The sequence below is a fragment of the Melanotaenia boesemani genome, chromosome 15 (genome assembly GCF_017639745.1).
Source record: "Melanotaenia boesemani isolate fMelBoe1 chromosome 15, fMelBoe1.pri, whole genome shotgun sequence".
Lineage (NCBI taxonomy): Eukaryota > Metazoa > Chordata > Actinopteri > Atheriniformes > Melanotaeniidae > Melanotaenia > Melanotaenia boesemani.
In genome coordinates, this window is record NC_055696.1 from 9425774 (window position 1) to 9440040 (window position 14267).

Genomic DNA, 14267 nt, shown 5'->3' on the forward strand with positions numbered 1-14267 from the left:
GCACTTGTCCTTAGCATAGAGATCATGCACAATACAAGAGTGCCATGTCAAACAGCTCTGCTAGCCTGGGGTGGGGCAAGTCAACCTTGCTCAGCCCCACATGGCAAAAACATCCATCATCTGCAGAATTATACTGAGATCAGAAGGTGTTTTTGTTGAGGGCTTGCTTGATAGATCCTGCCCTTAAGGTAATTCATTTTGATGACAGTATGCATGGTCTAAAGACACATTTCTTTAACACACTACTTCTTGACTGATTATATTAAAAGCATCTACAGCTATCTCAATTACTGTTGATTCAAAGTAACAAGTGACTTTACAGTAAAAAAAACATAAAGAACTGAGATTAGGTGTTTCTTAACCCTGAGTATGGACAGTGCATACAAAGCTGAAGTTAGTGTCTCATACCAAGCCAAGAATTCATCTCAGGTAAAAGCAAAAAAAAAAAAAAAAATTCCTGCTATCTTACAGCACATCCATCATCATCACATCTTTCCAAGCTCATATGGTTGAGTTCAATGTAACATTTAGAAAGTTTCAAGCTGCATCTGCCTTATGCTACACACACAGGCTCATCCATGTAGTCTGAATCACAGAGCTGACACATGCTGTTTGTTGTATGTTGGCACAGAGAACATTGCAACCCCCCGCCCTATTCTTAACTACAAGTAATTTCATCTCACATTAAGTTGTAATGCACTGTGCTGAAATTACTGGTCTTTTTGGCAGAGTAGACAGCAGTGTGTGGGAGTGCTTTTTCCTATGCTCCCTCGCTTTTTCGGCATTCTCTTTCACTTTAGTGCAGCTGTGCATCTGCATCAAGGACAGCATTTATTTCCTGTTCTTAACCAGTCTAGAGAAGAAGGCCCAGCCATTAATTACTTGGTTTGCATGCTTATATGCTCAAATGACAGTATATAGCTTTAAGAGAGTAAAAACAATAAAAGAGCTTTAATACAGAGATTTGCGGAATAAAAATTATGTGTGGTACCTGTTAACAATGAGATGAAAAATAAGTGGTCTTCATCAATGATAGCAGTTAGGGTTAAAAAAACAAACAAACAAACAAAAAAACAACAACATTTAGTTATGTTTTGAAGAACAGGCCTGTTTGCAAACACATGTTCATTACATACTTAAAAACCCGTCTCCTGGATGGACGCCTCCCATCCTCAGGAGATACCAGAGAGAAAGAGGATGACTTCTGCTTAGCCATAAGTGCTTGGATTAATAAGAGCATGTTGACATAAGAACAGCTGGGACTTGACTTAGCCCAAGTACAGCAAGTGAGCTGCCAGAGTTATGGACTCTGCTCGTTGGTACAACATCCCCATGGCCTTGCTCTGCCAGAGAATATAAAGTCTAGCTATAATTCTTCATATTCAGCAATATTATTCCAACACAGCACAGATACCCACCTCTTAACTTGCCTGTTCATGTGATGGGTGTGGCTGGGAACTGACACTGTAGCAGTTTCAGAGCAGAAAACTGAAAGCAAAGGTAATCTATACCGATGACGCATATTTTCCACATGCAGAAGTAAATAAAATCACTATGTACCCAATTTTTTATTCCCATTAAAATGTTTTGTTTGGTTAGTACTTTTTAAATGGAAACCTCTAGTAGAACAAGCAGCTATAAGAGAAAAAATAATTAAAACTATGTGCTTTCTAAGAGATGAATGCTGTTTTTATATATAATGCAGATTAAAGGTTTACCTAGAATTCTCCTTTTTTAAGGTAGCTGTGTTGCCATGTACATGCTGTGATATTCTGTGGATTTGTGTGGCTATGTGTAGTGTGGTTTGAAGGGTGTGTTGCATGCTGTTGTCCCGTCTTACTCAAATACTGACAAGTGTTTGTTGTCTCAGATACCAAAATGCCAATTTGTGTTTACTCCACTGTATGCTAGAAGGTGCCACTATCTTAATCTGGTCTGTTTCTCCTTTTTTGTTGTTTTCTTCTTCCAACTCTCAACCCTCTGCAATGGCAGAGCATCTTGGGATTGAATTTATGGGTATGAAACAATCCATTTTCTTAGTCTTAGTTTAGCTGCTACAACGTCCTTTATTTTGACATGCTCCTGTTCCGTCTATGGTGTGATTTGTGAATCGCATTGTCCCTTGATTAACCAATCAATCTATCCAGTGATCCTACCATAACTTATTAAAATGAGAAACTCAGTTGATGCATCTCATCCTCCATCCAACATCATTAACATGGATGCATTCGCCGCTACCTCTCATTCGTGTGATTGGAAAAGTTCTCTTAACTGAAAGTAATAATCATGACAGCGTATTTTTTCTCTTTTAAACCTTTTCTCATTTAATCTATGGCATGATCTGTCATGTTTGAGCTACCAGATGGCTCTTCCCGATGTTTAGTCTTTTTCTTTGATATGCCCTCTCTTTTGATTTACATGTGATTTTCTCCATTCATCTTACATCACCCCATTGTTAGCATAACAGAAGTGCAAAGCTAAGTTCTGAAATACGTTTTTTTAGTGGTTTAAATGATCCTTTCTCATGTAAGCATGCTATGCTGCTGTATGTTTACGACTTCCAGTTTTCCTTCTATTGGCCATTACTTCCAACTTCTTTTTTTTTCTTCTTCTTTTTTTTTTTAACTATTTGCTCTTGTCTTTTGCTACTTTTTCCAGAAAAGGGCTTCACTGTGTGAGAGTACAAAATAAATGCTGCAGGCATCTTTTCAGAGATTGTTCATGCACTGAAGCAGGGGAACATTGTAGTGTTGTAAAAACACCTGTACCGTTTCCTCTGTTTAAAATCATTATGAGTGGATGGCATGCAGCATGAAACACTACCCTGTATAGATAAACTGACTTGGTGATTTATTTATGGTGTCAGAAATTTAACACAGATTGTTGATGTCAAATGGCTGCTGGTGAAAAAAAGGAGGAAAGCTCAGATGGTAGGAGATATACAAACTCAATTCCTTTTTATTACATTATTTATCAAGGACCTCCTTGTGCCATGATTTTTCTTGGGAGAAGGCTCATCTCAATCTCACACAAACCCTTTTCTGGAAAAATAAAGGCACCAATCATGTTTCATGTTAATAATATTACTTTTTTGAAAAATCACTGGTTTCATAAATTATTGTGAAAATTAGATCCCATGCTTATACTTATTAACTACATGAATTCATGGATAGATTTAGAAGATTTAGAAGTGAGTTAGATTCCTGAGCAGTCAGGCACCATGTTAGGTTTAACTAAATTGAGAAGGGATAGAGAATCATGCCAAATACTGCACATTTAAAATTCTTGTGTGCTCTTGTGCAATACTGCAGAGTTTGCAGATATTATTAGTCAATTATTTAAGGCATAAATTGTCATACGATACATAACTTTAAATAATATATACTATATTACAGCTCAGGAAAGATGAACTGAACTCCTATTCTCACTTATACTGCCTTACAGAAGCTGTTGTAATAGTGCGTATATGATAGGAGATATTTGATTATGCTGTGAGATGTGAGGGAGGTTAGGATGAATCTTTATACTGCTCAGGATTTAAACAAAAAAAAATTTAAAAAAGGGTAACATGACCTCCTTGAAGAAGCTAACTATCTCCTGTCATTTCTCTCTGTTTTTATGTGTGGGCGTGTGTTCGTATTTGTGGGTGTGACGTTGACAGAGGCAGAGGAACTCTACCAGAAAAGAGTCCTGACAATCACGGGTATTTGTGTGGCTCTGTTGGTGGTGGGCATCGTGTGTGTGGTTGCCTACTGTAAAACCAAGTAAGTCCTTCCGTGGTCACATACAAACATTTCGTTTTCTTTTTTGTATTGTTTTTATTTTAAGTAACTGCATATTTACTGCATAATCAAGCTACTGGTGTACTGAATGCTTATAATAAGCAGCATAACTGGAAATAACAGATTATTAATCTGTTTAATTGGGGGTTTGCTTTAAGTTTGAAAAATGTTTAATGTTAAATCAGAAAAGAGGATAATGGAATAACCAGTAATTACTCAACAGGAAACAAAGAAAAAACATGCACAATCATCTGCGACAGAACATGTGTCCAGAACATCCCAATCGTAACCTTGCTAATGGACCCAATCACCCAGGACCTGGCCCAGAGGAAATCCCTATGGTAGATGTATGTCGTAGAGAAAATCCTTCACAATATTAGATTAGGAACTGTATTTATGCTTATCTAATCAAAGTTTTTCTTTTTCTGAATATTTCTCTGTCTGCCACATCTGTTTATTTTGACACAGTACATATCAAAGAATATTCCTGCAACTGAACGAGTCATACGACCTGCAACAGAGGGATCGTTCCCTGCCAGCCATGCCTCTTCCAGATCTCACAACTCTTCCACACGAGCCCATTCATCAACTCACAGGTAAACACACTCCATACTCACCAGAGTCAAATTTCTTGTTTGTGCAAACACACTTACCGAAATAAATGATTCCCTTATTCTGATTTGCTCATCATATGTCTCCTATTAACCAGAGTCATGCACAAAGTGAGAGAATCATTTGGTTAGTTAGGTAGGCCAGCTTGTTTATGGAGCACATTTAAAGCAATTTACATGCAACTTTTTTATTGACACAATAAGAAAGAAATAAAAACAAATTACAGCCAGTTTAACACCCCCCAAGTAGGCTGAATGTGAAGATGAGTACATCTGGTACTGGATAGGATTTTTAAGAACTAGTTTTCTCTCTTTTTCATATGAAATCTTGAGAAAGGCAATTGGAAAAAAGAACAATGGAAAGACAAAAACAAGAGGTTTGAGAATGGTTGGTTATTAGAAACAGATGGCTCTGGTTAGGTGTTTGGATTAAAGGGTGTGTGACAGCATGTTTAAAACAAGACATGGGACATAACCATTTACTTGGGAGCTATAAAGTATTGTCCAGTGCTTCTTTAAGTAGGTGGAAAATCTGTACATCTCTTCTAAATAATAAAAGAAGAAGAATCTCACTGGGACACTGGGGTGTGTGCATGTTAACACCTTTTTTATTTGTCAGACATGAGGAACGGACATGGAGCCTGGAACGTTCTGACAGTATCCTTTCTGACTCGCCGGGAATGATGTCATCATCCGTGGGGACCAGTAAATGCAGCAGTCCTGCATGCATGGAGGCACGGGCACGGCGAGCTGCACACTGTGGTTATTCTGACCCCCATCGGCCAGGGCTACAGTACGGGGATTCGTTCGACTCACTGGGAGATTCCCCGCACAGCGACAGGTAGGAAGCAGACCAGTGTGGTTGATAAGGCATCAGGTTTGTCATAGTCATTTGAAGTTGTTTAATCTTTTTGCTGGTTCTGTCTCAGCCTTGTGAGGTTAGGAAGGATACTGTTAGAAACAGCACTCGTTTAAAAAGGAACTGTGTTTGTACAACTATTGTCTCATTATTTCCTGATCAGTTTGTAATTGTAATTGGTTGCTTTCACCTTTTCTAAATTTAATGTGTCTTCCTAAACAGTCACAAAGAGATAACTGTACAAACGTCATAGTAAGGCTAAGCCTTAGTAGGAAGCAGAAAAAAAGCTATTTGACATCAAGGAAATAAGCCTTTCATCAACTCCACAGCAGTCTATATTTATCACGTGCATTTTTCTGCACTGGAGGCAGAGATATCAATCCTGTCATGTGCCTTGGGGCAAAACAGACAACAGATATATCTCCCAAAATCTTGGAGTGTTCCTTTAACATGAGCTGGAACATAACAGCTCAAACACACTTGGCTCTGTCTAAAAAGTACTCTTTCATGTTATCCACATCGCCTTTGTTCAAGCTGTTTGTCTGTAGTGCTCAATTCAAGTCATGACCTGAACTTGTTCCTGCTCTTTTAAATGCTGAAGATATCCTCCTGGATTTTCTTATGTAGTTATAGTGATAGTGACCCCCCTCGAATCCCAAAATGCCCTCCTTACTCTGTGGACGCTTGGAATTTTAATACTGTTCACAGCTGAGGATCCGTCGCTCAACAAGCTTGTATTTGCGATGATCTGGGAGGAAATTTGGGGATTTAGGAGTGTGACTGGTCTCTACTGCTTTAACCCGTCACCCATAAAATAAGATGGTTTTAAGGGATAAAAGATAAAAGACCCTACTTTTATGGTTTAAAGCTTTCAAGCTGTTTATACAAGGGCCTTATTTATGATTGTTTAAAGCCTTCACAATTACAATTTACTGTACTGTCTTTCTTCATAGCTTGTTAATGCTGACTTACAGGTAAGACATTAAAGCTTAGGCCACATTCTAAAATGACAGAAACCTTGTGTTTACATTGAGAAAATAAATGGGCATGATGCCATTTTTTAAGAGATAAAGGGTAGAAATGGAAAAAAAGAGAAAGAATGTACAGTCAGTGACATTGTAATGATATTTATTTTCATCCAATGGAAACATGTACATTGTGGCCTCTGGCAATCTAAAGCAGAGTGTAGTAGGATATGATAACCACTGTCCATTTTAAGCACATCTAACCACAAACAATGCCTTATTTCTTGATTGCTATCACTGAGCTTTTTCTAAATGGTACTTCCTGAAAGTAAATTTTTGATGTTTTAGTAAATGAAAAGAATTTTGGAAATGACCTTGTAGTCTTAACAATTATTGCTTCATTAATGATATTGTTAACATTTCTCATGCAACTGGAACAATCAGATCCCCTGCTAATAAGTCCTCTAAAGATTAAGTGTGGGTTTTATTGTAGATTGTTTTCATTATTATTTTATTTTTCTATAAATTCTGAATTATGTACCTACAGTTTGCCAGCAGTTCTTAGCAGCACTGCTACTTCTAAGTTTTTCTAAGGTCTGATATGAAACATATGTTGGATTTTACAATTTAGCCTAAATAAAATTAATGACTCAAAGAGTCTCTTAAAGCAGCTGGAACTATTTAATATGATAGGTTATAAAACAAATTGTGCCTGTGCTTGTTTCTTCTTATTATAAGTGTTTTATATTTTTGGCCGAGCCATGTTTTAAACTATTGTAAACTAATCTATAAACATTCAGCTGTGCCTGCATTATCCTGAGCCAAACCAGTTGTCTAAAAACACCTGATTAGTTGAGAATTTGATTGACTGTGTGGTCCAAGGGTAAGGGTAAGGGTGAGGGGTGGTTTAAATGTCCACAAGTGAAGGGGAAAATTGTAAAAAGTTGTAAAAGCCAAGAAACAAAGCTTAGAAATGTGTATTACTTGGCAATCGCAATGTTGCCAGATATTGCTTTAGAACAACATTGCTTGGCAAAAGATGGTCATTAGGTCCTTAAGATATCAACAATCTCAACATGCAGCATGTGACCGTGAACAAGGTCATGGCCACTGAATAGAAATACATAACCAACCTGTTTAAATCTTCCTAGAGTCATACCAAGTAACAGGTACTTCTTTCATGATGGCAGTACTTATTATCATATCATATTTCTCCCTCTCTGCATTTCCTGGAGGTAAAAACAGACGCCTATGCTGCAGAATGCATGGAGCATACAATGCAATGTGTACAGACAGAATACCTGTAGGTTTCCATTGGGTGATTTGGGTGATTTGGGCAATTTTGACATTTTTTTTGGGGGGGGGGGGGGGTTGTTTTGTTTTGTTTTTTTTTTTGTTTGTTTTGTTTTTTTATCCATGACAAGTGTTCTGACATTTTTCATCCACCACAAAGAACTGATGCAAATGTTATCAGTAACTATTCAGCTGTACAATGATGACCTTTTAATATTAAAGACTGCCAAAATCCTGTAAATCTGTCTGCTTGCAACATATGATTAGACCCTCTAATTTCACTCTCATTCAACTCTGCCAACACTGAGTTAGTGGGTGTTACTTCTAACGTAACATGATAAAGTAACTGAATAAAGGGTGGAAATCGATGATCCGACTCCAACTCCTCGTTTAATCTTAATCAGAGGCTACTCAAATTCTGTGCCTTGGTGTTTCAAAATTATGAGCATATAATTATAATGTTATTAGCTGAGTATTATATTATGTTTGTATATAACAGGATCCAAAAGGGGAATTGCATCAATGTTAACAAAAGAGGGGGACTAAGAAAAGATAATTGGAGGACACCTTTTAAAATTTGGACAACAGAGCTATTCATTTCCAACTTAGAACTGCTTAGGGAGACAGAAATTAATCCATTTTAGGTAGTAGTAGAGAAAAAATACAAAGTACTAGTTATGCCAGCAAAAGACTACTGGATCTAATACACATTTTTTTGTGTCAAGGTACTTTTGAAATAATAAAACAACAAGAATAATTAAGATAAAAAAGTCTGCATATGCGAAGATGACACCCAGCATCTATATAAATATTCCTGTATTGCTATATAAATAACAGCAACAAACAGCTCTAAGATGCTCCCATTTCAGACATACTATGTATTTAACGAAGAAAATCCAACAATTAAAAAATAAAAGTAAGTTCAAACAAGTGAAAATTCAAACCTTAGATCCATGTAACAAACCCATTCATGTGTCTCTCAAGCTTGTTAACAGCAAAAATAACTATTTAAAATGACCGTGAAGTATTCTGGGTTGAAGCAATAATGCCTATTAATGTAAAGAGTCATGCTAATGCTGTGCACAGAATTTCACAGGAATCTTAATGTTAATGACCACCACGTAACAATCGTTACTTACGGCGGCCAAGCTGCTACATCTATTTACACTATACTATTGCTGCATAAATGATATCTTATCAGTAGTGCACTGACTTAAAAACACAGGTGAAATATGCAGAGAAATGAAAACACAAACCATGCATTTGTTTTCCCAGTTGTCTTCTGAAGTTCCCCAGTTAACTCCGAAATTTTGCTTACTTCACCTAGCAAAATCAGGAAAGTTATTCTTAAATGCTGGTCATAAATGCAAACAAAATCATAAACCCAAATGTTATTACACCTTTTGAGATTTCCACACATGCATCTTCCCTTACAGTTGCTTTCCTAAACAGAGAATCTAAGCTAAATGTATCTATGGAAAAAGTACCCACTCCCACTAAAAACTTTAGTCCATACACAGCTTAACAGTTAGGGTGTGATGTTTATTTAGTTAACAAAATACAATCAGCTTTTGATACGCTCCCCTTTCTTAGCTCTTTTCTTGGTTCTTTTTTAATTAACTGTAACCTCCTCTTTGTATTTTCCACAGATATGTGTCAGCCCTGACAACACCAGCCCGCCTCTCCCCGGTGGATTTCCATTACTCATTGCCCCCGCAGGTGCCTACCTTCCAGATCACATCCCCCAATGCCAGCCACGCCATGTCACTCCCTCCAGCTGTCCACAATCCCTATCCTTTGGAGGATGATCAGCCTCTGCTGCGCCGCTACCAGGTGCCCCTACATGACACCCAGTGCCAGGAGCCCTATCGGCAGCAGCGCCGTACCTATCTAAATGACAGCAGGGGCAGTCTGCCCTCCAGCCCCTACAGGCTGGCTGAGGATGAAGACTATGAGACCACCCAGGAGTATCTCTCCACACGGGAGCAACCAAAGAGAAGTGGGTCCAGTGGAACTGGTAGCCGTCGTTGGCGGAGATCCAGACTGAATGGCCATGTGGCCCCACGTGGATATGAGGCGTCACGAGACTATGGGTCTCGGAGCTGCCTAACAGATAGTGAGTCAGAGGAGGACGGTGAGAGCACGCCCTTCCTCAGTATGCAGAACATGAATGCCGAGCCCTCCACCATCTACAGGCCGGTGGACAGTCGGACTTCTCACTCGTCAGGGCGGCACAGTGGGCACGGGAATATGCATACAAGACTGACACACTCACGTTCCAAACCGGACAATACACCCCATTAAAGAGTGATAATGAACCAACAAAAATCAATATAGTATAGACCTGCATCTATAAGAAATATTTTTATTTTATATAACTGACAGATATTCTAAACAAATGAAATATTTATTTTCATTTTAGCAAAAGTTGTCTACTAGTTAACAGCAAAGACTTTTTTATAGGGAAAACTCTATTTATATGTACATTTTGATTTACAGCATAAAAAGATGTGCCAGTTTTTTCACAACGTAAAAAAATAGAGTAATATTGTGGTGCCTTTTGCTGTTTGCCGATGCCAGAGGGCCAGTGGAGGTTTTTGTAGCCTTTCTTATATGGACGCCTCATTTTTTATACGCATTTATGTTATTTTGTCCTCTGATTTCCTGTCTCACTTTCTTTCCAAATGGCATTCTTTGAGAAGTCTTTCCCCACTGGAACATAACCCTTTCCATATCACGCAATATAAACCATTTCAACATAAAGTGTGTGTTTACATTAATATGATTCGCCTGTAGGGTTATGATTTGGGATGTAATTGAACGCCTGATAAAAACAATGTAGATTATTTTTGCCCTCTGACTAATGTCTATCAAAAGAAAGAGAAAGAAGAGAGTGAGAGATTGTGTTTGGTTGAGTGTGTGTGTAAATGCCTCTGTGTGTGCGCATGTCAGTTTGCTTGCATGCATTTGTGATTGTAAGAAGAATTTCAATGTTGTGGTAACTTCAAACATGTGGGCCCGCTGGTCTCAGGAGAGCTGAGCAGAACAGAGCCCCAATCCCCCCACCCCCCCACCCCAGTGTAGGTGGACAGGTAAGGCTGCTGTAGGGTTGTATGTTATAGAGGTCATTGCTTGATGTGTTTACAGCTATGCTGCCCCTCCCAGACCTGCCCCAGTTCTGTCCTTTATATTTCCCAGCAGGTTTTCCTCACGTTAGTCATGTATGAGGCCAACAAGCACTTAACCACTTGGCTCGGAGGGAATCCTACCATCAGAGGCAAAACAAAAAAGATTGCATCTGTTTTCACTCAATTCCACCCGAGCTCCCACATCTCATTATCCTTCTGTGTCCATTCTGTTTCTGTGGCTGTGTTAAAGGCCACACAGTGTCTCAGGATTTCCACATACTCTCTCTTCACCTCTCTTCATCTTCTTCCTTAATGTAAGGTCTACCTAAGACTAAGGTTCTCAAATATTGAGGACTTCATTGTAAAATACAGTCTACCAGTTCCCTGAACACTCCCATACAAAGAAAAGGAAAGCCAGGTGGAAGCGGCTCAGTGGATAAGAGTACAGAACATATTAGACAATATAAATGGAATAGCTGTGAAACTATGGAGGATCATACAATGCAAAAATATGCAAACTTTCTATTTTGCTGTTTGATTACATCATTTTCTAAGAGGTGACTGTAGCGTGTTGTGTGTGCAAAAACTATGTGATGCCTATAGTGTAGAATGAAATAACATGATACAAATGGATATTTAACTGAGTTATTTTTTAAAGCCATTATGCAGCCATCTATCCATTTGTCAGCCTTTATTGTTCACTTGTTCATCGAATGACTGTGTTCATGACTTCTATTAGTTGATTTTGGAGATCTATCCAATTTACATGCACACTTCCAAATAATGTCAGTAAACATCCAAATACTGTCTCCTCCAATAGTACTGTGCACTGCTTTGTCTTGTTTACAGATCTATTCATTACAAGTTAAGTATGTAAATGATAATCATTTTAACAGTAAATCGATTCATATAAGCTATTTTTCTTCCACTGATGGAACTATTCAAAAGTTATTTCATCAATGTCATATCATTAAAACTGACGCAGTGAGAAAGGACAGCTGATAATGTTTAATCACTGTTGGTCTGTCTCTATTACTCATTTTAAAAAATGAATGCTGAATTGTCTGATAATTATCAACTTCAAAAACAGAATAGGTTGATTTTAAACTCCAACTCCGATATAGTAAATGCACAGTGGTATTGTCCTAGACTCAGAGAATGGCCTCTGGTCACACCTTGCTAATATTTCATCGAGTTTCTCACCTCTGGGTCTAATTTTATATGTGGGAAAAAGACGAAAGAAGACACTGCACCTCTCATTTCAGTATAATACCTCTTCACTTTGCCAGTCCTCCCACCCAGCTGAGATGCTACCAGGCACGTCCTGCCACTCTCTTCCGTTTTATTTTACAACCCCCACCCCACCCTGGCTTGAAATGTTTGAACACCTCTCCTCTGCATGTCCTTGTGGTCAAGATTAGATGGGTGCATGGTTAAAAGAAAAAAAGAAAATGAAAAAAAGCAGCAGACAATTCTTTTCCAGTCAGTGAAAATGTATTTCATTTAACATTCAGCAATAAAAAAAAAAAAACCTTACCCCATGTCATTCCTGAAATATGCTAGGAAAAAAAAAGAAAAAATGCGAGATTGTCATAGATTGTAAAATAAAATGAAAAATGAATCCACCTGTTCATATGAAAAATAAATCTTTATTCATAACATTTTATGTTGTAGTTTTATTTATTTATTTTTTTATGTAGAAAGTCTTATTCTGCATTTTGAGTCATTTTTGATCGTGCCTGAGGTTTGGACTCCTCAAACACGATACACGGCATGTCTCCGGAGTGCACACATAAAATCTCAGAGTGAAATAAAATCTGTTTAATATGGTGGTTGGGGGTTTATAAATTTTAACAAAATTTTACATTGCCAGGCACATAAAACACACACACACACACACAGCTTGTGTGAAAGCTGAACATTGCGTAACTTAATAAAAGACAAGAGGCTTAGTAAACATGTATTTTTAGATCTAAACAAAAGGACAGGTTTTTGTCATATGATCAATAATTATAAAATAATAATTAAATCCTAATCTGTTTCTAAGCAGTATTACTGTCCATTTAACAGAAAATGTGAGCATAAATATTTATCTTTTCAAGAAGGAAAAAATTAAGTAATTTGTATTTTGTTTTTTTTAATTCTGTCATATTTATCTTCAAATTATTACATATATGAATCTAATCTATTATTTAAACCTATAAAGCAACTATTCTAATATCAATATGGTCATTATTTCATGTAGCCTTATCACATACAGATGTTTAAGCTCTGCTCCTGCATTAGCACGAAGTGGCCACTAGATGGGGACACAAAAGCAAGAAGAAGAAGAAGTCTCAAAACGATAACTTCACCTTTTGTGTGGTGGAATCTGACTCTGTATTGCATCTAGTTTTCCATCATTTAATAATGACGTATATAAAGAAGTGGTACTTGCAAGAACAAGTTGAATAAAAAGAACTTCAAAAAGTCAATAAACAATATAAGCAGTTGATTTAGAAAATACTCTTCATTAACTTGTGTTATTGATCAGCCACAGTTTATCAACCGCTGTGTTTATTTAATTTCTGTTTTCACATAACGTGTAGAAATGTTCAGTTATAGAAATTGAATGCTAAAAGTAGAAACAGTCTATTCAGATCTCTTAAATAGGACATCACTTTCAGCGCATGGTCCATGATTTTCTTTCTCATTTAAAGGATTATTTTATTCCTTTAAAGAATGCTAAATATATAAGGTTGGGGTAAAATGTCAAGGCAAGCTGCCATTTCTTGAGATTAATTATTAATAATTATTAATAATAACAAAAAGAAAACACACAAAAAACAAAAAAAAAAAAATGTAAATTTTAAAAAAGGACGGGAAGGAAAAGAATAATCCAGAATTGCAGCACAATGCAACATAGCTTATGCTCCACTTATATTCTACAAACCTGACACTTTAAGCTAAAGCATAAGTAACATTAACCCAACATTTAAAAGAAAGCTATATAGAGGCTACAACTCCTCGATCAACTGGCCAATGTTCAAAACCCGGCCTGGGGCCCTTTGCTGCATGTCATTCCCCACTCTCTCTGACCCCCTTTCCTGTCAAGCTACCTTTGAATAATGGCCATTAGACCACAAATCTACCTACAAAAAAAAAAAAAAAACATCATTAAAAAACAATTTAAACAAACTTTTTATATTTTGAACATCACTGTCTAATCTCACTCAGTTATCATGAGCTTAATTATGTTTTATTGTTACATTTCCAAACATGACCATCCCAGTCTGGGATTTATTTTAATCAGCACTTTGCCCAGTAAGAGTCTTGCAGCCTAATCGCCTGTTAGACGGAAAAGATTACTATTTAAAATCAGGGTAATTTATTTGCACCCTTTTATTTTAGGAAAATACTTATGAAGCCAAAGTTAAGGAGTAAAGGAAACTTAAAACTGGACAAGAACATTTGCATGAAAATTTACTTATTTATTAACATCCTTGAATAGAGTAAAATGAGACTTTTTTCCTTCCTTTTATTTGATTTTTGTTAAATTGTAAAAATGGGTCTCAACAAAGTTAAAAAAAAAAGAACAAAAACATCACTATTTGTGAGCATTTTAACTCAAGAACCTTAAAACCAAAATG

The 14267-nt window shown here is 37.1% G+C and overlaps 1 protein-coding gene across 5 annotated transcripts in view; it reads left to right on the top strand.

Moving 5' to 3' along the window:
• Positions 1-12480, top strand: part of nrg2a (neuregulin 2a) — a 69623-nt gene extending 57143 nt beyond the window's left edge. Inside the window, exons 6-11 of one of the 5 annotated variants that reach the window (XM_042007973.1) lie at positions 1993-2016; positions 3662-3764; positions 4006-4123; positions 4251-4378; positions 5013-5234; positions 9160-12480. In XM_042007973.1, the coding sequence (XP_041863907.1) occupies positions 1993-2016; positions 3662-3764; positions 4006-4123; positions 4251-4378; positions 5013-5234; positions 9160-9814 (1250 nt within the window). In that variant the 3' untranslated portion in view covers positions 9815-12480. Of the gene's footprint in view, positions 1-1992; positions 2017-3661; positions 3765-4005; positions 4130-4250; positions 4379-5012; positions 5235-9159 lie in introns of all 5 variants that reach the window. The other 4 variants (XM_042007971.1, XM_042007976.1, XM_042007974.1 and 1 more) reach the window with 4 other exon arrangements.
• The last annotated feature ends 1787 nt before the right edge of the window (positions 12481-14267 follow it).